We start from the raw sequence: 13,985 nt of genomic DNA, 5'->3' as shown, positions 1-13,985 counted from the left end.
CTCAGGAAAGAATTGAAGTGAAGCCTCGGTCACCACACAGTTGATGGGAACAACAAAACACCCAGAGGCCAAGATATGGGAAACTCGGGGCTCTGAAGAATCCTTTAAATTGAGGTGGTCGGACGGGGCTTGCCCATGGGGAAGTAATGGTCTAGGGCTCCCAGACATGGCAGGTGCTACTCTTCCCAGCCAGACCCCAGGTGCTGGGACCCACCCTTCAGTGCCCAAGCAGCTCACCTGGTCCCGGACTCAGGGAGACCTGGCATCCCTTTGTCTCCGTTTGCGCTGAAATCCAGAAAGGTACATCCATGGCTACAGGGCCGTGGACTGTTGGCAAGAGGTACTGGGCTTGACTGGCCTGAGCGTGCCTACATTGCATAAATGGACCCCACAAAATCATCTGTAGTGGGACGGGGTAGGGGGGAGTAAGTCGAGCATCACTTCACTCTGGATGACAGCAGAGGAAAGGTGTGGGCAGCAGAGCTGGCTGGCCTGGGTCCTGTAGGTGAACAAATGGACTGGTCAGGAGCTGGGCCCAGATCAGCTACTGACCCTCACTGAGCTGGGGTCCCCCTCCTTTGTCAAAGGAGATCTGAGTCTTCTTCAACACTATGAGGATTCTAGAGAATGGAACAGCTAAATGCCCCTTGTCTACAAAGGCGCCCCACAAGCTGTGGCTAATTCTGGTTCAGGTTTAGAACCTGGAGGTTTTATGGAGACTTCAGAGAAACAATTGTGGGTGAAATCTGCCATAATTGTCCTGGACCTAGTGGACCTGTTCACTGGGTCTCATGTGAAGATGAAGTACCCAGGAGTGGTTCAGGATCGGGCTTCCAGCCTCTCCCCACAAGGACACATCCAGGGACACTGCTCACAGGGACGCCCGGCAGAGATGCGGGCGCTGCAGAGATGCCAGGGCAGCCTCAGAGCTTGGAACCCCGGGTCTAGAATTCAGCTCAAGATCTGGTCACTACTGTGTGGTCACTGGGAGGTCCTCCTCAAATCTCAGGGGTTCAACCGAGGGGTGAGAGGAAGAAGGGGGTCAGGAGCCTTACGCAGGTGCTAGTGGTCAAAACCCTGAATATAACCTGAGTCAAGTGCCAGGCTGGGTGTGGGGCCCAAATGAGTCCAAAATGAAGCCATCGTGACTGGTTGGATCTAAGGGCGCCAGGCGCAGGCAGGGAGGGGAGCAGCCGTGATACCAGAGCAGAGGGGCGCCGCCCACCCTCACCCCAAATCCCCTTCTCCAATTTCCCTGGGTGGCAGGGTGAGCTGCCCTGCCACCCACAAACCAAAGTTCCTGGAGACTTCCCAGATTCCTCCTGACCTCGGGCTCCCTCTGCAGCTCTTTTCAGCTCTCCCACATTTCCTCCCTGGCTCAGGGCCCTGGCCAGTGTCCCCATGGCTGCTGTCTCCCTGCTCCCTGCATTGTCCCTGTGGCCTCCTGCCTCTCAGGCCCCCTCTCTCCTCCATTCACCTGCTGCCAAAGCTCTCAGATGAATGTGGCCACACTCGTTCTTGGCGGGCAGCCCCCTGGGACTATCCCAGAGCAAGGCTGGCAGGACTCCCCATCGCCAGCCTCCCCTGCTCTCTGCACAGCGTGGACCCAGCGTCCCCCCATACACCCAGACCACTGCGGACCCTGGGGGGGGGTTGCCTCCCCCAAGTGCCTTTCACTTCCCTCCCTACTTCCTTAGCTCATCCATGGACAGAACCTAACTATAGACCTCATCCTGGCTGACAGTCGCCCCCTCTCACCTGGCCGACTCCCTCCAGCCTCTCTGACACCCCATCCTGGGCTGGCATGGAAGCTCCTCCTGTGTCCCCCTCCCCTCCCACCCCAAGACCAGCGCCTGCTCTCGCTCAGCTTGGGCTTCTGCACAAAATTTTTTTTGAATGAATGAATGAATGGGAGTGAGCAATAAGGAAACAGAAGAAAGACAGTTGGACAGGGAACTTGAACCTTTGACTCTGGGGATGCTGCATTTGAGTTGTCGGTGGGGTATCAAGGTGGGGGTCAGGCTCCTCTGCAAAGGCACGTCTGAAGGTGGGGGGATGGTCTCTTAAGAAATAGTGGTCTTGGGTGGGCTTGAGAGGTGGCTGGGAAAATTGGAGACAGTGGTGGAGGGAAGGTGATAATGTGGGATTTGTGCTGGAATATTCAATGTCTGTAACAAATCATCATGAAAAACTTTGCAAACCCTAACGTTTATATATAGTATAGGGGGGAATTTTATGTAAGTAAGCCTTACCTATTTTATATAAACTCCAAATTATATTAGAACAGACTTTCTTTGAAAGTTTTTTTTTTTTGCTTTTTTTTGTGTCACACCTGGCAATGCACAGGGGTTACTCCTGGCTCTGCACTCAGGAATTACTCCTGGCGGTGCTCAGGGGACCATATGGGATGCTAGGAATTGAACCCAGATCGGCTGCGTGCAAGGAAAATGCCCTACCTGCTGTGCTATCGCTCTAGCCCCTTTCTTTGAAACTTTTATTAATAACAGATAGGACATGATGAGATCCAAATATAAAATAAAGAGGGCTGGAGCAATAGCACAGCGGGTAGGGTGTCTGCCTTGTGCGCAGCCAACCCTGGTTCGATTCCCAGCATCCCATATGGTCCCCTGAGCATAGACAGGGATAATTCCTAAGTGCAGAGCCAGGAGTAACCCCTGTGCATCACCGGGTGTGACCCAAAAAGCAAAAAAATATATATATAAAAAATAAAATTTAATGCAATATACTTTAGACTCCCACGGCAAAGCCTGGCAAGCTACCCGTGACCTATTCGATATTCCAAACACAGTAACAACAAGTCTCACAATGGAGACGTTACTGGGCCCGCTCGAGCAAATCAATGAACAACAGGAGGACAGTGCTACAGTGCTACTTTAGACTCTAGAGTTGAAAACTTACTTATGTAAATGAGAATAAGCATTTTATTATAGTGTATTAAAGGGTTTTATTTTCCTTATTTACATAGGTTAAAATCATATAGCAATCACAGTTTGGCTCTTACTGATTTATTTTCTGATCACTTATTTGCCATTTCTCTCTTTTTTTTTTTATTGAATCACTGTGAGATACAGATACAGAGCTTTCATAATTGAGTTTCAGTCATACATTGATCTAATACCCATCCCTCCACCGGTGTGCATTTTCCACCGCCAATGTCCCCAGTATCCCTCCCACCATCACCACCTCTATACATCCCCTGCCTCTGTGGAAGACCCCTTCCTTCTTACTCTCTCTCTACTTTTGGGCATCGTGGTTTGCAGTACAGATAATGAAAGGCCATCATACTTGGTCCTTACTCTACTTTCAACATATATCTCCCATCCCGAGAGATCCCTCCAACTATCATTGACTTAGTGATCCCTTCTCCATTTCAACTACCTTCTCCCCCAGCACATGAAGCAGGATTCCAAACCACAGAGTGATCCTCTTGACCCTTGTCTCTACTGTCTTTGGGTATTAGTCTCATATTATGTTATTTTATATTCCACAAATGATTGCAGTCATTGCATGTCTATCCCTCTCCTTCTGACTCATTTTACTTAGCATGATACTCTCCATATCCATCCACTTATAAGCAAATTTCATGACTTCATCTCTCCTAACGTGCATAGTATTCTATTGTGTAGATGTACCAAAGTTTCTTAAACCAGTCATCTGTTCTCAAACACTAAGGAACGGAGGGAGGGAGTGATAAAGTGAGTCACAAAATGTTAGAGTCTTACAGCTCTTATAAAGTCATCTTTACACTATACTATTTTTTGCACCTTTATAATCTATTAAATTTGCAATAACATTATGTATGAACCTCCTTTAATTTAAAAATACTTTATTGCCATAACCATACTGCCAGACCCCCGCACCGGACTGTTCCATCCAGAACATCTTGGAGGGGGGCAGGTGAGACCCTTCCCCACCCCAAGGGACCCAGGCCTGGGAGCCAGATAGCTCCAGAACTCAACCATCACCATGCTCACGGCTGCTCTCCACACACTCAGTCAGAGCTTCACCCACAAGTGGACATATTCCTGGATATCTCATACTTCACACCCCCCATACTCCAAGAGTACCACACCACATTTGATGGGGTTTAAAGAAGGAGGCAACCAATCGTAGAGGGAAATATTTTTTCCAAATATATATTTATATATATATATATATAAGGTAAAGGTAAAGGCCCTCCCGTTGATCGTCGATTTGCTCGAGCGGGCCCAGTAACGTCTCCATTGGAGACTTTGTTGTTACTGTGTCTGGCATATCGAATACTCTCGGTAGCTTGCCGGGCTCTCCGAGAGGGGCGGAGGAATCGAACTCGGGTCGGCCATGTTGGCCACTTGGAAGGCGAACGCACTACCCACTGTGCTATCGCTCCGCCTTTATATATATATATATATATATATATATATATATATATATATAAAAGCACACAAGGCTCAAACTTTAACAACATGTTAATGATCTCTTATAGAGGGGCTTAATGGCCCCTGGGTGAAATACAACAACTTTCACATTCTTTCCTCTAAGGAAACTTTTTTGGAGCATTTTCAGTGGTTTTTCATAACAAACCATACAAAATAAATTATTTTGGTTCTGCTTTGGGGCAGGGGTTGGGGTTCGGGATGGAAACATCCAAAATATGGTGGTGGGAAGGTGTAATGGTGGTGGGATTGGTGTTAAATAAATGTAATCAAATATTGTTAACTACTTCATAAAATAAAACAATAAATTTAAAAATACTTTATTGCCAAAACTGCTCACCATCAGCTGAGGCATCAGTAAGTCCCAGTCATTTAACTGAGGGTTCCCTCAGTGTGATACTGACCAGGGCAAGAATGGCTGGTGGTCTGGGGCCGCAGGGAGGGTGGCTGCTCCTGTTCCCTAAAGAACTACAGTGAAATGCACACCAGTTGCCTCTTCCTTGCATAAAAGCTTTCTCTGTGGCATGTGATGCTGTTTGGTAGAATTTTATACACAGTAGAACGTTCAGAGTTGGCATTCATCTTCCCAAAGTTGGCAGTTGTTTATCAACTAAGTTTAAGTTATATTCTTTTGTTCTTTCTTTTCTTTTCTTTCTTTCATTTTCTTTCTTTCTCTCTCTCTTTCTTTCTTTCTTTCTTTCTTTCTTTCTTTCTTTCTTTCTTTCTTTATTTCTTGTTTTGGGGGGATAGGGAGCCATACCTAGCAGTGCTCATGGTTGACTCCTGGCTCTGCACTCAGGAATCACTCCTGGTGGGGCTCCACTATATGGAATGCTGACCATGGAATCTGGGTTAGCCACATGCAAAGCAAATGCCTTACCCCTTATACTATCTCTCTGACCTAGTGTATATCATGTTCTAAATCCTTTTTTATAATTTCAGCTGTGTTCACTGCATCTTCACCAGGAGTAGATTGTATTTCAGGAAACCCTTCTTTTTGTCTTCATTCATAAAAAAATAACACCTTCTCTATTAAGTTTGAAATGGCAGAAATTCGGTCTTGTCTTGGGCTCCACTTCTAATTCTGTTTCTAATTGCCATTTTCACCACATCTGCCATTACTGCGTCCACCAAAGTCTTGAATTCCTCAACATCATCCACAGGGCTTGAAATCAATTTCTTCAAACTCAAGTTAATGTTAACACTCAGGTCCAGCTCCCATGAGTCATGAACGTTCTTGATGGCATATAGAATGAGCCCTTTTTCTAAGGTTTTCAGTTGACATTGCCCAATATCATCAAATGATTCCTTGCTCCATGGGCTGCAGAATGGGGGTTGCATTAGCAGAAAACAACATTCATGTATACCCTTTTGCTTGTCTCCTTGCACGGGCCCATCAGAGCACTGCAATGGCCACCTACACTGCTAGCAAGAAACTATGTCTTGAAAGGGATCTTTATTTCTGAGCAGTAGATTCAATCATCAGCTTAAACTACTCAGGAAACAGGGGCTGGAGTACTAGTGCAGCAGGTAGGGTGTTTGCCTTGCACACAGACGATCCAGAGTTCATCCCCCCTCCCCCATATGGTCCCCCTCCAACCAGAGCCTGCCAGAAGAGATCCCTGAGCACAGATCAGGAATAAGCCCTGAGTATTCCTGGGTGTGACCCCAAAGCAATCATCATCATCATCATCTTCATCTTCATATCATTATCATCCTCATCAGAGAATAGGATCTGGACAGATAATAAATACAGCATCTATGGCTCTTGCTTGGTGTGCACCAGTGCAGAGTCTATCCCCAGCACCTCATATGCTCCTCAAATCCCACCAGGGGTGATCCAGGTGTGATCCATCAAAATTAATTTAATTATATATTCATAAACCAGATGTGCTGTCAGAAAGGCTTGGTCTTTCTTTGACAGAACACAGACAGTAGGTATAGCATCATTCTTACGGGCTTAGGATTTACAGGGCAGTAAATGGGTGCCAGCTTTTGTTTGTTTGTCTGTTTGGGGGGCCATACTAGCAGCACACAGGGATGACTCCTGGCTCTGTGCTCAGGGGACCATATGGGATGCCAGAGATTGAACCAGGGTCAGCCTCATGGAGGGCAGGCACCTTACCTGCTGTGCTATCGCTCTAGCCCAAACATTTGATTTAAATCCTCTATTTTTTGCTTGGTTTGGTTTGGTTTAGGGGTCACACCAGCGATGCTCGGTTGTCACTCCTGGCTCTACACTCAGGAATTACTCCTAGCGGGGCTCGGGGACCATATGAGATGCTGCCCAGTTAGCCACGTCCAAGGCAAACTCCCTACCCAACTGTACTGTACCCCAGGTGTCAGCTTTAACTTTGGGTCATGAACTCCATTAGCCCCTAACAAGAGAGTCAACCTATTCTTTGATGCTTTGAGCTCAGGCCTTGATTTCTCTCAGGCTGTGAAAGTCATAAATAAATAGAATTTCTTCCATGGAAGTCTCTTTTATTTACCTGAAAAACTATTGTTTAGTGCAGTCGCCTTCATTGATGACTTAATGGGATCTTCTGGATAACCCTCTGCCCTCTGCATGCAGCCACCACGTCAGATCTTGCCTCTTACATTTGCACTTTGTCACCACTGTATCTTCCCTGAAACCTCATGAGCCAACCTGTGCTGACTTCAGATATCTCCGATGCAGTTTCCTGACCTCTCTGCAGAGTTGGGGCCTGGCTTCCAGCCTCTCAACCCCCACCCTGCTCGTTCCCTTCTTTGCTGTCGAGATGGCCGGGATAATCACATGCACTTACTGTAGTGCTTGCGCACTTAGTGCAGCAGAGAGCATGTTTTCGCTGTTATACCTGAAAATCCACTCCACAGTGCTGCTGGGACTCAGCACATGGGATGGTGCCAGGGATCGAACTCGCAGCCTCTGCAAGGCAGGCACTTTACCATGTCTCGGCCCCTCTGGATTAGGGGTTAAGGGAATGTTTGGGCAGGTTTGATCTTCTAACCCAACCACTAATTCTTTCCCCGTGTCAGCAGCAAGACTGATGTTCTTGCATTTGTGAGTTCTCTGGAAGAGCACTTTAAGTTTCCCTCGGGAATTTCCCTTGGCATCCACAACCTGGCTGAATTAGAGTCTAGATTTGGTCAGTCTTTTTGTTTGTTTTGGTTCTGGTTTTATTTTTTGACCACGACGGGTATACTCCTGGCTCTGCACTTAGGAATTATCCCTAGCGGTACTTGGGGGACCATATAGCATGCCAGAGATTGAACCTGGGTCAACCACATACAAAGCAAGTACCCTATCCACTGTGCTATCGGTCTGGCTCCAGATCTGGTCAATCTTTTTATTTAATTATTTTTATCAAATATCCATGGGATAAACCAAAGCTGTTAGTGATTGGGTTTCTGTCATATAATAATCTGACTATAATATAATATAATAATATATCAGTCCTATAATTCAGTCATATAATAATCAGATTATTATATGACTGAAATCCCATCCCTTCACCTGTGTACATTTCACACCACCAATGTCCCCAGTTTCCCTCCCCCCATTGCCCAACACCCCTCCCCCCAACAGCCTGCCTCTATGGCAGGCACTTTTCTTCTTTCTTTCTTTCTTTCTCCTTTTGTGCATTATGGTTTGCAATACAGGTACTACGAGGTCATCATGTTTGTTCAGGGTGTTCAGTATTTTTATTGGGAAGGTCAGGCTGGAGTAACTTTTTTAACTGAGTTACAGCTTTGGGGTGTGGATATGACTGCCACAGCTTCTGGAAGTACAGGGAGTTAGGGGAAGATAGCCCATCCCAACCCCAACAAAGCCTGGAGATTTCAGTCACAAACCCCTAAACCCAAATTTTCAGCAGATTATATCTTGCTGTGATCTGTCCCAAGATGGTGAGTCCAGCTGTTGGCATGGTGGCGATTTTGGTTTGTGGGAGCAAGTGACTGCTTGAGGGCTCTGCTTGGGTGGGCACCAGGCTGACCCATCCCCTACCCTCTGATTTATCTGGGTCTATTCAGCTTTGCATGGGTGCGAGATTAATTGTGGATTTTGATCTCTTTCAAGATTTATCTATGGGTCTCTGAAGCAAGGCCAATAAATGAGCTTGTGTAGCTGAGTCAGAGGTGGTTTGTGGGTGTGGCTCCCACATACCTAACTTTTCATCATTTAATTTCTCAGGAAACTTGCTCCCTAGTTGTTGGGGTCCAGCCAGAAGCATAGCGGCAATTTTGGGGTATCAGGAAGCCTGAAGGCACCATCAGGCTGCTGATGCACCCACCGTATGGGTACAAGTTGACCTGCTGGTGGCACTGCACCCTGATTTGATCAGTCTTGACATTCAACACACCTCCTTCTCTAAGCATTACTATTTCTGGCTTTTAGTTTAATGTGTGGGCTGGAGCGATAGCACAGGGGGTAGGGTGTTTGCCTTGCATCGGCCAACCCAGCCAACCCAGGTTCGATTCCTCCACCCCTCTCGGAGAGCCCAGCAAGCTACCAAGAGTATCTTGCCCACACAGCAAAGTCTGGCAAGCTACCCATGACGTATTTGATATGCCAAACACAGTAACAAGAAGTCTCACAATGGAGACGTTACTGGGCCCGCTCGAGCAAACCGATGAACAACGGGAGAACATTGCTACAGTGCTACAGTGCTAGTTTAATGTGAGAGACCTGAGACTCTTCCAAACAATCAGAGTTCTTTGTAGTTGATGAGCCTAATTTAAATGTTGTGGTATGAGTTGGGAACAGAGTCTTGAGGAGAGGGCAAGACACAGGGAAGAGCCATCCCAGTGAGAACACACACAGCATTCATGTGGTGAGTTTACTGTATTGCCTGGGCATGGAGTGGAAGCCCAAGCAGTGACAATTACAACATCACATATCACCATCAAATCAGATAGAATAATGAGAAATTTTAAATATCGCAAGACAAAGAAAATCAGACAGAGGCACCGAGTAAGCTCCCACTTGGAGTAAAACAGGGCCAGTAACTTGCTCACGTCTCCAAAAGAACATGGGACTGCTAAGTTGTCCCAGGCAGACAGGGCTGGACCAAGAGCTCTGGGACCTTCTCAGAATGGGGTCGGGCAGTTTCCCCTTTCTACCTAAAGACAGAGCACCCTGCAGCCACACCTGACACTCTCACCACCGAAACAGCCTTGCTCCATAACTGAACCTTATCAAACTGCGAAGCCACCAAATTGTTCTAGTTCTACAGCTCCTGGACACCTCAAAAATTTCACAGTACTGTCAGCCCAATAGGATCACAGAAACTCTAACTGGAAAGTTGCATAGGAACTTTGTGCAATGGTCACAAGCTGACTCTTATGATGTAAGATTTGATTATTCCATTTGCTTTCCTGTCATAACAAATATGAAGTAACTTTGTGCCTGCAAGGGGACAAGCTGAGGTGGTGGGTGGGAAACTGGGGACATTGGTGGAGGGAAGGGCACACTGCTGGTGGAATTGGTCTTGCAACCCTGAATACCTGAAACAACTGTATTATGAACAACTTGGTAAATCACAGGGCTATAAAAAAACAAACAAACACAAAAAAAAAAACTTGCAAGGCACAGGGCTGCCTCAGACCCACAATCTGCACCATCACACTTTATCTTCAGATAAAGATACCCAAGGGTACAATGGAACAAGGAAAGCCTCTAATTCTGTTATATGAGGAAACAAAGGGGTTTTTTTTTCTACTTTATTTAAACACTATGGGTTACAAAGTTGTTCGTGATGATTTGTTACAGGCATTCACTATTCCAACACTGATTCCTCCACCCCTGTCACCTTCCCCCCACCATTGTCTCCATTTTCCCAACAATCCCTTAAGCCTGCCCCCGTAGCAGGCCCATAATAATGTATTTTTATATTGCTTGTTACCATTAATTGGCTAACAGAATGATAAAAAAAATTATTTCCATAAAAGAAAATTTGTGAAAATTGTTGCGTCTTACCATGGGAACATTGAGTCCTTGTATGGGGGTTTTACTGAGCTGTTGTTGCAATCCTTCTGTGTTAATGTTCTTGTTAGTCAACATTGGTTGGCTTCTGCATTACATCTCATCTGATCTGGTGTGCTCCTACTGGGATGTCAGTGTTGTAGAGTTTAAACACGTCATGTGTCCACAGATGTGGACACGCACTCCAGAAAGTCCCAGAAAATACCCAGAATATTTAACTGTGTCGTTAACTGGGCAGTTAACTTGGCATGGCTGCCGGGTCTTCTGGAAGCACGTGCAATTGTGGGGAGGAAACAAAGTCTGAGAGAGGGAAGAGGGTCAATCACAGTGAATAAGAATAGCTGTGCTCAAGCCTGCGTGTCCATCTCCTTGGGCCCCAGGAGCTCCTGCTGAAAGCCAGCCTTGGAAGGACCACACTCCATAGATGTTCATGACCCTTCTTCCCCCACCGCATGACTTCTTGTGATCCCACACTCAGCACAACCAACAAAGACCTCAGTAACCACAGGGTGCAGACATGGGATGCCCCGCTTTGCAAACTGGGTGGCCCCTTCCACAACAGCTCTGTACATGGACCCTGTTCTGAAGCTTGTCAGCCATCTACATTCTGTCTCAGTAAGAGAATCAGCTGGCTAGAAACCATGGCATTGCTGTAAATGAGAAAACTCATCTACTGGCTCCCAAATTACATAAAAATGTAGCAGATGAGGGGGCCACTGGGGGGTTGAAGGGTCAGCACTGGTAGCCCTTCACACTAAGACTCATGAACATTCTCCGCCACCCATGCAGCCCCCCAACATGTCCTACTGTGACAGCTCTGCTATGCTCAGTACACGGTGTTTATTTAAGGCTCCACGGGCATCTAGACATTTCATAGATTTTCATTTAAGGAGATTAAGATGGTGAATATTCTAGCAATAGGCACAGTAAGCCACCTGCTGTCAAAGGAATGAATTTCCCTTAAGGATTCCTGATGATAAAGGGGGTCTGCCTGAGTGATAAAAGGGCAGTGCCTGTGCCCACAGGCCCCAGGATACCAGAAGGCCCAACACATGATCTCACTGGTCCCCTCCACCCTGACTTTGCACACAACAGACGTATAATTATATATATGAAAGCTATAAAGTGGATGATTTTTTAGATTTACCCTTAGACTCATTTATTATTATCATGATGATGACGATGATGATGATGGTTTCACACTCACTATGCTCAGGGCTTACTCCTGTTTCTATGCTCAGAGATCACTGAGCACTTTGGGGACCATATATGGAGTTGAGGATTGAACCCAGATCAGCCACATGCAAGGGTACTCTCAGGCCTCTCAGCCTCATTAAGAAAAAAAAATCATTGAGTTTTTGTGGTTTACAATGCTATTAATAATGGTGTGTCATACACACAATTCCAACACCACAGCTGTCATCAGTGTACCCCCTCCTCTTCCTAAGGACATCAGCGGCCAACCCCCCCCCCCCCCCAACTTGGTTATATGGACTAGATTTCTTATTCTGTTGCTGCCTTTGAATCTTTGTCACTACCTAGCTGTGAATCTTTGTTTTTGTTTGTGTTTTGGTTTGGGGACCACACCTGGCCATGCTCAGAGTTTTACTCCTGGCCCTGCACTCAGGAATCATATGTGGTGGTGCTCTGAGAACCATATGTGATGCCACAGATTGAACCTGGATCGGCCACATGCAGGGCAAGCAACCTCCTCATTATACTATGTCTCCAGCCCGGGTAGCTGTGTAACTTTAAGTTCTGCGTATGACTGAGATCACTCTGCATCTTTCCCTTTCATTCTTCACTCAGCATGGAATCATCTATTTCCATCTATGTTGCTGTAAAGCGCATGACTTTCCTTTTTCTTAGCACTTCATTGTGTATATGTAAAACAACTTCTTGATCCATTCACTCCTAATAGGCCGTTTGGGTTGTTTCCTTATCTTGGCTATTGTACTGAGTGAGGAGCAGAGGTGTGCACATATCCTTTCAAATTAATGTTTTCGTATTTGGGAGATAGATGCCAAGAAGTGGTATTCCTGGGTCATATGGTTATTTTAGATCTTGGGGAATTGACGTCCAAAGACAAGAATTGCCTGTGCCCAGTCACTCGCATGGAGCTGGGAATCTGATTTCCCCTACCTAGGTACCACCCCCGCCGCTTCTACCACCACCTTCCGCCAGGCCAGAAGGAGGATTTACACTTATCTCGGATAACAGCTGCCTCCTACAGCCTGATGAGTGCTACAGGTGTGGCCCTGTGCCTGAGCCCCCTGGTGCCCCCATGGTCACTGGCTCACATGTGCTTTCTGTCCTTCACAGGAATGAATTCAGAGCGTGGACCGACATCAAGCCTGTGAAGCCCATCAAGGCCAGGTCCCAGTACCGGCCCCCGGGGGATAAGATGTTTCATGAGACCAGCTACAGCGCCCAGTTCAAAGGGGAGGCCAATAAGCCAACACCAGCCGATAATAAGGTCATTGATCGCAGGAGAATACGCAGCCTCTACAGTGAGCCTTTCAAGGAATCTCCAAGGGTAAGATGTCTGGTGGGATCCTCCAGCACAGAAGACATTCCATTTCCTGTGGCATAGGATCCAGAGGGTCTTTCATTAAAAAGGAAACCATTCTGGGGGCCAGGGAGATAGTACAGTGGGTAGGACAATTGCCTTGCATGCGGCAAACCCAGGTTCCATCCCAGCATCCCATATGGTCTCCAAAGCACATCAGATATGATCCCTGAGGTAAGCCAGGAGTAAGCACCACCAGGTGTGCCCTTCAAAACTAGAAGAAAGAAACCATTCTGAGTGGACCCCCATTCCCTATACCCGCAGAGGTATATTTACTACTTCCTCCTTTTCTTTTATAAACAAATGCTTGCTTTAACATATATATGTAAAATATATATATAAAATCAAAAGAAAGAACAGATTGACAAGTCTTCAGAGAGCTAGCATCTGATTTTGCAAAATCCAGGAAAAAAAAAAAGTCACAGAAAAAAATCTCACATGACCCTAAATCTCTTTGTCTCGCTAAGACTGAACATGTTTTTGCTGGGTTTTTTTTTGTTGTTGTTGTTGTTTGGTTTTTTTGGGGGGCCACACCCAGTGGTAGTCAGCACTTACTCCTGGCTATCCTCTCAGGAATTGCTCCTGGCAGTGTGCAGGGTATACCAAAACCAAACCCAGGTGGGCTACATGCAAGGCAAGCGCCCTGTCTGCTGTGCTCCAGCCCCTACTAAGATGAAGTTATTGCCCATGAAGCACTGAACAGGGTTTGGGCCTCCTGCTGCCCCAGGCTCCTGACTTTTCAGCTCCAGTGACATGACACTTCACTTCGTGTCTCCTACGCTCGTGGTTATCATCCACCCTTTCTCTTTTTTTTTCTCTTTTTCTGTTTTTCTTTTTTTGATGTCTGCGCCATGCATGGTGGTGCCGTACTCAGGGATCACTCCAGGAGGTGCTCAGGGACCGTATTGGCTGCCAGGGATTGGGTCCGGGTGGGCCAGCTGCAAGGCCTTCCCCGCTGCTCTATCTGCGCTTCCTTCCTTCCCCTCCTTGTTGAGGGACACTGTTTACCCTG

The 13,985-nt window shown here is 46.6% G+C and overlaps 1 protein-coding gene across 2 annotated transcripts in view; it reads left to right on the top strand.

Annotated features, from left to right (window-relative positions):
* The window catches only part of MAP6 (microtubule associated protein 6), a 100,067-nt gene that overhangs the window by 66,253 nt on the left and 19,829 nt on the right, over positions 1–13,985 (top strand). For both annotated transcript variants that reach the window (XM_056115869.1, XM_056115868.1), the window contains exon 2: positions 12,727–12,940. In XM_056115869.1, the coding sequence (XP_055971844.1) occupies positions 12,727–12,940 (214 nt within the window). The remainder of the gene's footprint in view (positions 1–12,726; positions 12,941–13,985) is intronic.

Source organism: Sorex fumeus, unplaced genomic scaffold (assembly GCF_029834395.1).
Source record: "Sorex fumeus unplaced genomic scaffold, SorFum_2.1 ptg000030l, whole genome shotgun sequence".
NCBI lineage: Eukaryota > Metazoa > Chordata > Mammalia > Eulipotyphla > Soricidae > Sorex > Sorex fumeus.
This window is presented reverse-complemented; position numbering and strand designations above follow the sequence as displayed.